The 9,468-nt window shown below is 33.8% G+C and overlaps 1 protein-coding gene across 1 annotated transcript; it reads right to left on the reverse strand.

Moving 5' to 3' along the window:
- Positions 1–1,812: 1,812 nt before the first annotated feature.
- On the reverse strand, positions 1,813–8,587 carry LOC128657864 (oocyte zinc finger protein XlCOF6.1-like; the record flags this gene model as incomplete). Its single annotated transcript, XM_053712293.1, has 3 exons — positions 8,422–8,587; positions 2,821–2,903; positions 1,813–2,670 (listed from the first exon to the last, which is right to left on the reverse strand). Coding segments are annotated over exons 1-3 (1,107 nt in total), but the record flags the coding sequence as incomplete, so codon positions are not given.
- Positions 8,588–9,468: the final 881 nt, after the last annotated feature.

Raw genomic sequence — 9,468 nt, forward strand, 5'->3', positions numbered from 1 at the left:
TTTTCTGTATTGCTAAAATTATCCTGATATTTGCTTTTTTCTTCTTTTTAGTTAGTAGTGTTTCTCTGTTTACTTATTTTACTTCTTCTATTATAGAGCTAATTTTTGTTGTATCATAACCTTTTTCATCAAATTTGTCTGCTAAAGTTTTAGATTGTTCTTCATAAGTATTTAAATTGGAACAGTTTTTTCTAACCCTTAATATTTGTCCTTTGGGAATATTTCTCTTCCAGTTATCATGATAAAAACTACTATAATCAATGTAATTGTTAGAATCATTTTTTTTTAAGTGGGTTTTTGTCTCAATGTTATCATTTATTATTTCTGGTTCTATATCCAAATAGCTGATCTTCTGTTTACTGTGTTTGTGTGTAAATATCAAACTAGTTGGTATCAAGATATTAATAAAAAAAAATCTAAGAGTTTTGTGTCACCTTTCCATATAATAAACAAATATATACTGTTTGTAGAGCACAAGGTTCGCACTCCATGGGGAGGAATAGATTAGTTCTTCCTCAACCATCCCCATGAAAAGATTGGCATAACTGGGTGCGAACCTTGTGCCCATTGCTGTCCCTTTTGTTTGTAGATAGAAAATATTCTCAAATCTAAAATAATTTTTATTTAATATAAAATCTATACATTGTATAATGAATTTTCCTTGAGTTTCTGTCATATTTTCATCTGCCTTTATATATTTACTAATAGCCTGTATTCCTAGAGTATGATCTATACTGGTGTATAGTGCACTCACATTGCATGTCACTAGTATCAAATTATCTTCCCATTTTATATATTTTATACTGTTTAGAAAGTGTGTTGAATCTGATAAATATGACGGTAGGTTTTTAACATAGTACTGTAAAAAAGAATTGACATATTGGGATAAGTTTGATGTTATAGAATCTATGCCGGAGATTATTGGGCAACCAGGGGGGTTTATGAGACTTTTATGAACTTTTGGTAAGAAGTAGAAAACCCCCCACATACTTAAAAAACACATAGGGTAGCATAAACCACACATCATTTTGTCACAAATATTTAAATTGGATATTGTGAATTTCACATAACACTTAGCACAAGAAAAACCAAAACAGGTTTAATTTACCACTTTAACTTTAAAAACGTAATTAACACTATCACGGATAAAGGTATATAAGATCACCAGATTACTACAGGCGCCCCCTTCATTTTCTTTTTCCTTGCACAACTAACCTGCAGAGTCATTTGTGAGAGACCCCACTAGTAAGGGAGGCCATATCTGGTTTTTGAGTTTATGCAGTTCATATACCTACATTTGTATATTTATATATTGTTGATATGTATATAGGAGCCCGCTCCCATGAAACTCAAATAAATGCACATTTTGTGCTAGGTGATCACTTTACTATTTAAACCTATATAGGGACCCAAGATTCCCCTGGGCATGACAAATACACTGGGCCACCTCATAACCACTTGAGATGCAGAGGTATCCTCAAAAAGCTACTCCAGCATAAGACCACATGTATTCATTACCAGCACTCTAGATATTGTACAGATGATGACTATGTATCTCTGCACTGACGTTAACCTCCGATTTCAATTTAATAGGAGTTTTCTGATGAGTATTAAGATTTGATTTCGGAGCAAAAAAATTATCACATTCAGAACATAAAAATCTCTCTCCTGTATGAATTTAATGATGCCTAATAACATGTGGTTTCAGAGTAAAACATTTTTCATATTCTCTGCTGTATGAAGTGTATGATGCGCAGTAAAATGTGATTTCAGAGTAAAACATTTTCCACAGTCAGGACATGAAAAAGCATTTTCTCCTGTGTGAATTTTGTGATGTGCAGTAAGATCTGATATCTGAGTAAAACATTTCCCACAAACAGAACATGAAATTGCTTCTTGTCCTTTGTGAATTTTGTGATGCATTATAAGATGCGATTTCTGTGTAAAACATTTCCCACAGTCAGAACATGAAAATGCTTTTTCACCTGTATGAATTTTCTGATGCATAATAAGATGTGATTTCTGTGTAAAACATTTTCCACAGTCAGAACATGAAAATGCTTTTTCTCCTGTGTGAATTTTGTGATGTGTAATAAGATCTGATTTCCGAGTAAAACATCTCCCACAGTCAGAACATGAGAATGCTTTTTCTCCTGTGTGAATTTTGTGATGCATTATAAGATATGATTTCCGAGTAAAACATTTCCCACATTCAGAACATGAAAATGCCCTTTCTCCTGTATGAATTTTCTGATGATCAATAAGATTTGATTTCTGAGTAAAACATCTCCCACAGTCAGAACATGAAAATGCTTTTTCTCCTGTGTGAATTTTCTGATGATCAATAAGATTTGATTTCCGAGTAAAACATTTACTACATACAGAACATGAAAAAGCCTTTTCTCCTGTATGAATTTTCTGATGATCAATAAGATTTGATTTCTGAGTAAAACATTTCCCACACAAAGAACATGAAAATGCTTTTTCTCCTATGTGAATTTTCTGATGAACTATAAGATTTGATTTCTGAGTAAAACATTTCCCACACAAAGAACATGAAAATGCTTTTTCTCCTATGTGAATTTTCTGATGAACTATAAGATTTGATTTCTGAGTAAAACATTTCCCACACTCAGAACATAAAAAATCATTTTCTCCTATGTGTATTTTCTGATGATCAATAAGATCTGATTTCTGAGTAAAACATTTCCCACAGTCAGAACATGAAAATGCTTTCTTTCTTGCATGAGATTTCAGATGGTCAAAAAGAAATGATTTCTCTGGGAAACATTTCCCACACTCAGAACATAAATTTCCTACATGGCTTCTTTGATTTTTGAAAAGACCGGGAGAAGCATTTACACTCTGACCATGACTTGGATTACTGCCATTTGTGAAATCACCTGTTGATAAGAAAATAAGAGTGATGTTATTTATTATTGGCATAATTATTTTCTTTTAAGAACATTTTAACTGTTCTGAACAAGTGAACGCCACAAGGGTAGGGGACAGGCTATGACCCCTAGATCTTTCCCCAGCCTCCATGCTAAGGCTTAAGGGCAGTTTACTGGACATTAGGGACTATTTTTTAAGGATGCCTCTGTATTCCATATTTGTCAATCACTAAAATAAATTGAAATTAATGTAAACTTTTACCTATTATTTTTCTTAAATGTATGTAGAGCTTTTAAATTATGTCCATAAACAATGGTAGTAACACAATTATTTCAGATCCAAAACTACTCTTTATAACTAGTGCTTATGTGCACAAAGTATTCACTTTAATAATTATTATTATTATTTTAGAATGTTGCATTTATACGTCTTACTTGTAATGAAATTATCTACACATCAGATTAACATTTTATATAAAAAGTAATGTATATTATTTAAAATGAACTATTTAGTGAACATAAACAAATAAAGTATTCTGGAATTAATTTTGGCATTGATTTTTTCTAATGCAATAAAAAAATGAATGATATTTACATAAAAATTCATTAACAAAATGACTTCAGTCACAAAAGTATTTATAAATTACTGCTTGTGTGAACAAATGTTGGTTTGATGTTTACTTACTTTTCATTACATTCTAAGTCTGTTTGATCTCTAAGCAATATATACATTTTTATTAGGGCTGCAACAAACAATTATTTTCATAATCTATTAATCAGCCGATTATTTGTTCGATTAATCAGATAAAAAAAAATATATATATTTTTTCCTGTATTTAAAATAAAATCCACATACTGAGTGTTACAAATATAAACTACAGACTAAAACTTTAAAACTTTACATTAACACAACGGTTTGTCCAATTTTTAAGCAAAAGAACAAATTTTTATAATTGAGCAAAACAAAACCACAAACTGAAAAGAGGTAGAACTAGAAATAATGTAGATTAATACTGTTTATTAAATTCTGCTATTCACTCTTTCAAAAAAATTGCATTGAAATGTCAAACATGATCACATGCTCCTGGCTGAGGCTGGCTCTCTTTTTGCAAGCTATGTTGCCTGCATCATTGAAGAGACGCTCAGATGGTGTTGAGGTGACTGAAATGCATAAGTAGGGTTTTGACAATTTCACCAAGGTGGGATATTTAACTTTGTTAACTCTCCACCAATGCAAGGGGCCACTTAAAGAAAACCTGGACTTCATTCAAACATAAAAAAACATAATTTATGCTTACCTGATAAATTTATTTATTTCCGGATATAGTGAGTTCACAGATCATCTTTTTTTTTTTTTTTAAATATATTTTTTATTGATTTTCCAAACAGAAAAGTATCATATCAGATCATATTACATCATATTGTACATGTAAGAAGATAACTCAAATATTACAAGTTTACCTTAAAAGTTGTCTCATACAATAAACAAGTGCCTGTATGTCTGACCTGGCACACATTCATTAATATTTCATAATAATTATAAGTCAGCTTAAACATAAATAATGCATCCTAACATACATCATGGTTACTACCATATCTTATTGTTTTTTTAAACAAAAGAAAAAGAACAACAAGAGACAAAAAAGGAAGCAAAACGAAAATTTGATATCCTTATACTGATTCCATGTAAGGTGCTCCTATCATATCCTCCCTACAGCCTGGACATATCAACTGAATTTCGAAAAAATGCTTTCCTGAGATATGATACACTGATACTATATGTATCATCCAATCATTGTGCCATACACATAGAGTTAAACACTAAAGAAAAAAAGAAAAGAAAGAAAAAAAAAAAAAAAAAGGAAAGGAAAAGAAGAAAAAACAATCCCCAATCACCTCTCCCCCCCCCCCCTCTATCTGTCCATATAGATGGAATCATCTGTCCAACATCTAGGGAAACGACCTGTGAGGACATTTTGGATAACAAAGATGGAAGTACTAAGTGGTTTGACCAGTTGGATTTGAGTAATGTTCGGGAGGGATTTAATTACTTCCTCCCATTTTAAAAAGAAGGCCTGCACCTGCTCTTCGTTTAGATTCTGTATGTTATATTGTTCAATAGTAAGTTGCATAATGACTGCTTTCTTGAATTCTGAAAATTTTGGGGCACATGTCGCTTTCCACGTTTTAAGTATGAGATTGCGAGCAAGTATTATTAAGGTGTTAATAAGTTTATAATCCTTGCCTCCTGCTGTATATCTTAATAAGAAGACAATATCTTGGGGCCCTATGCATACTCTTATATTAAGTATCCAATTGATTCAGTAAATTATTTTACTCCAAAATTGGGAAATCTTGGGGCATAACCATAGACAATGCAATGTATCTGCCTTCTCTTTGTTGCATCGAGTACAAGAATAAATATTCACTGACCAGGTCGACCTTTTACTAGGAGTAATATAAACATTATATAATATTTTTATATGTGATTCACGCCATGCTGTTGGGACCCATGATTCATTTATTGCTCTAATACTTCCCTGTACGTCCATTGTAGATATACTTGGAAAGTGTCTTAGCCATGTCAGTTGTATATATGTAATTTGTTTTAGATTACTATTAGTATTTAAAATACTGTAAAAAGTTGCAATTGAGAATCTTCCTGCTTGGTATATTTTAATTCCGGCCATTAAGGGACCCAGGGACCAATTTGGTTTGAATTCTTTTTGAATATCTAGTATATAGTGTCGGATCTGTAAGTATGCGAAGAAATCTTTACTATGTATTCCATATTTGGAACAAATAGAATTAAATGCATCAATCATACCATCTGGTAACAACAGTTGTTTCACATACTTTAGCCCCTTTTCCTCCCAACCCTGAAAGACTCGAGAGGCATGGCCTGGCTGGAAATCTGGATTTCCATGGATTGCTAATAATTCAGTTGCATGAGGATTAATCTGTATTTCAAGACAAAATTTCTGCCATGCACAAATAATATTCTTAAATGTGATTAAATTATTAACACTACAGGGTAGTTTTTTGATTGGACAATGCAGCAGCGCACTCAGAGTGAATGGGGTTATAATGTTGGACTCACACTAATACAAAGTTAAATGTTCTTTTTGGGTAACCCAATCCACAGCAAACTTGACTAGGGAGACCCAATTATAAAATTTAATATTAGGAAATGATAGCCCTGCTGCCATCTTGTCACTCATTAGCCTGGTTAGGGCAATCCGCGATTTCCCTCCTTTCCAAATAAACTTAGCACACATAGAATTGAATTTTATGATATCCCTATTTTTAAGCATTACAGGGATGTTTTGCAAAAAAATATAATATTTTGGGGAATATTATTGTTTTAATTAACATGATACGTGGTATTAATGATATCGGCAGACTAGTCCAGCTATCCAATTGTTTCTGCATGTCCCCTAAACAGGGTGAAATATTCATATCATACCAATCTAGTGGGTTATTAGTTAAAACTATACCTAAGTAGGTGATATGTTTTGCTTCCTTAAAGGGATGTTTCGTATACCTATTTGTTGGTTTTGTTATCCACAGTAATTCCGACTTATTGAAATTGATTCTATAGCCCGAGATTGCACCAAAAAGTTGCATACTCGATATAAGCTTCGGTAAATTAACTTCGAGGTTATTTAAAAAAACCAGCAGGTCATCTGCATATAATGAGAGTATAAATTTTTGCCCCCCGATACTGATACCATCTAGCTGGTCCCGTAATAATATAGCCAGTGGTTCAAGTGAAATATTAAATAGCAAGGGGGACAATGGGCAACCTTGCCTGGTACCTCTATACAACGGGATAGAATCTGTAGTTGTATTATTTACAATAAGTGCAGAGACTGGATTACTATATAATGACTGAATAAAATTAATAAAATGCCCTCCAAACCCGAATTTATCTATTGTCGTGAACAAGTGACCCCAACCCATGTAATTGAATGCTTTTTCTGCATCTAAAGCTAGAATAGCTGTATCCACTCCCTTTTGGTTTGCTGCTATTGAGTTATTCCAGAGATAGTCCAAAATAATCATGGTCTTCCTTAGGTTCTTAATTGGACTTCTCCCCTGCATAAAGCCAACTTGATTTTCATGTATAATACTTTTAATTACCGGCTGTAATCTGCTAGCTATTATTGATGTTAATATCTTGTAATCTGAATTTAGCAGCGAGATAGGTCTATAGGACTCTACTAGCTCTGGGTCTTTGTTTTTCTTTAAAATTAGCACTACGTTACATGCAGTGAAATATCTGGAGCATCTTATTTGTGAACTAAAATATTTATTAAACAGCTGACACAATGTTGTGGTCACTTCCTCCTGTACAATTCAGTAAAACTCTGTGGGGAGGCAGTCTGGTCCGGGTGCTTTGTTAAGTTTAGCTTGCTTAATAGCAAGCTTGATTTCTTGATCTGTAATTGGCAAATTTAATTGCAGCAAATCTTCTTGTGAGATTCTTGGTAGAGTTAGTTTAGACCAGAATGTCTCCCGATCTACCTGGCTAGGGGATTCTGCATTATAGATTCCCTTAAAATAATTATAGAAAGCTTTTTTGATCTCCTCTGTCTGAGTGTACCTAGTCCCATTCCGCCTGATCGCGGCTATCGTATTACTACCTTTTGGTTTGGCAATTCTAGCAAGATACTTAGCAGCCCTACCGGTAAACCCTCTGTAAAGAGCTTTTTGTTTTAATCCTTCTTGTATACACCTTTGTTTAAGAAAAATATCCCATTGTGTTTTGGCATGCCTATATCTATTCCAATTTATACATGACCTGGATGCCGTGTAGGCATTATACATGTTTCTTACTGTGTTCGAAAGTTGCAATTCTTTTTGCTTAGTTTTTTTTTTAATCTACACATATATGACTTTATCTGTCCCCGGAGCACAGCCTTGGCGGCTTCCCAATATATTTCTGTGTTCTCCTGATGTTGCCTATTAAAAATTTGATACTCCCTCCATTTACTTTTTAAGAAGTTTTGGAATTGACTATTCATAGCTAAATATTTAGGGAAAAATAATGTGTTATTACCCCCATTTCTGAATACGTCACTGCGAAATTCCAATGAAATGATTGCATGATCTGATAATACAATGTCTTTGATATCAGCCTTACAATCAAGCCCCATCAGGGCCTCTGTTACTAAGAATAGATCAATCCTGGATAAACTATGGTGACTTGACGACATGCATGTATATGCCTTAGTATCAGGATGTTGGACCCTCCAAATGTCTCGCACCCCCAATTGACTACATATTTTTTTGAATATCTGGGTCTTCCTATCATTCCTATATATATCCCTTCTGCCAGTCCTATTTATATTGGGAAGAGGTGTAAGATTAAGATCCCCCACTATTATTAGGTTTTTCTCAGAGTATTCAAATAGTTTATTTATGAATCCATTCCAAAATTGAGTATCTACTCCATTGGGCCCATAGACATTACAAATAATAAACAAGATAGAATTAATTTTTATTTTAAGTATTTGAAACCTGCCTCCGGGGTCTTCCTCCAGGCCTACTAGCTCATAGACTAAATGTTTCTTAACTAGAATTGCCAAGCCTTTCTTCCTATCCTCCCCAGCTATTGCAATAACATCCCCAACCCACTTCCCCTTAAGCTTTATTATTTCTGGTTCTTTTAGGTGGATTTCCTGCAACATTGCCAAATCAGGTTTATATAGACCTAGCTGTTTAATAATAGCTTTCCTCTTTATTGGCGAGGTTATTCCACCTACATTCCAGGAAAGTAAATTCAAACAATTTATATCAGAGCCTTTTTTGGCTGTAACACTGGTAATGGGAATCCAGGTATCTCACATCGGCAGAGATAGAGGCATAGGAGGGGGGTGGGAGGGGAGGAGTAGGAGGAAAAAAAAAAAAAAAAAGATAAAAACTACATATACATCCACACATCATCCAATCCATCAAGTACCTACTCTTCTGGATTGTAATAGCAATTCTGACAAATTCTAAATATCTGATACAAAATCCTTCATCATTGAATACCATGCTCATTGCAGAAGACCTGCGCCTCTTTACTCGTGTTTAAAATAGATTTTGTATCACCTGTTATTACAACCAGCTTTGCCGGATATATCATTTTGACATTATAATTTGCACTTAATAACTTGGAGCAAAATGGAGACATTTCCTTGCGTCTTGCTGCCGTCTCACTAGAAAAGTCTTGGAAAATTAAAATTTTGTGCTGGTCTATTATGAGTGGATATGCTTTCCTATATTGCCTAAGGTAGTGGACTTTGTCCTGAAAATTCAAGAACTTTAATACTACGGGCCTAGTGGGGATGTTATCCTTTCTCATATGTCGTACTGGGCCAGTTCTGTGTACCCTTTCTATAGGTATCGCTACATCAGTGTTAATTTTAAGACTCTGAGGGAGAGTAACCGTTACAAATTGCATCAAGTCAAGATATTTGCTATCTTCAGGAAGACCGATGATTCTGAGATTATTACGTCTGGATCGGTCTTCCAGATCCTCCACTCTACTCTGTAATTTTACAATTGTCTTAATATAGTCAGTGTT

The sequence above is a fragment of the Bombina bombina genome, chromosome 4, assembly GCF_027579735.1.
Source record: "Bombina bombina isolate aBomBom1 chromosome 4, aBomBom1.pri, whole genome shotgun sequence".
Taxonomy (NCBI): domain Eukaryota; kingdom Metazoa; phylum Chordata; class Amphibia; order Anura; family Bombinatoridae; genus Bombina; species Bombina bombina.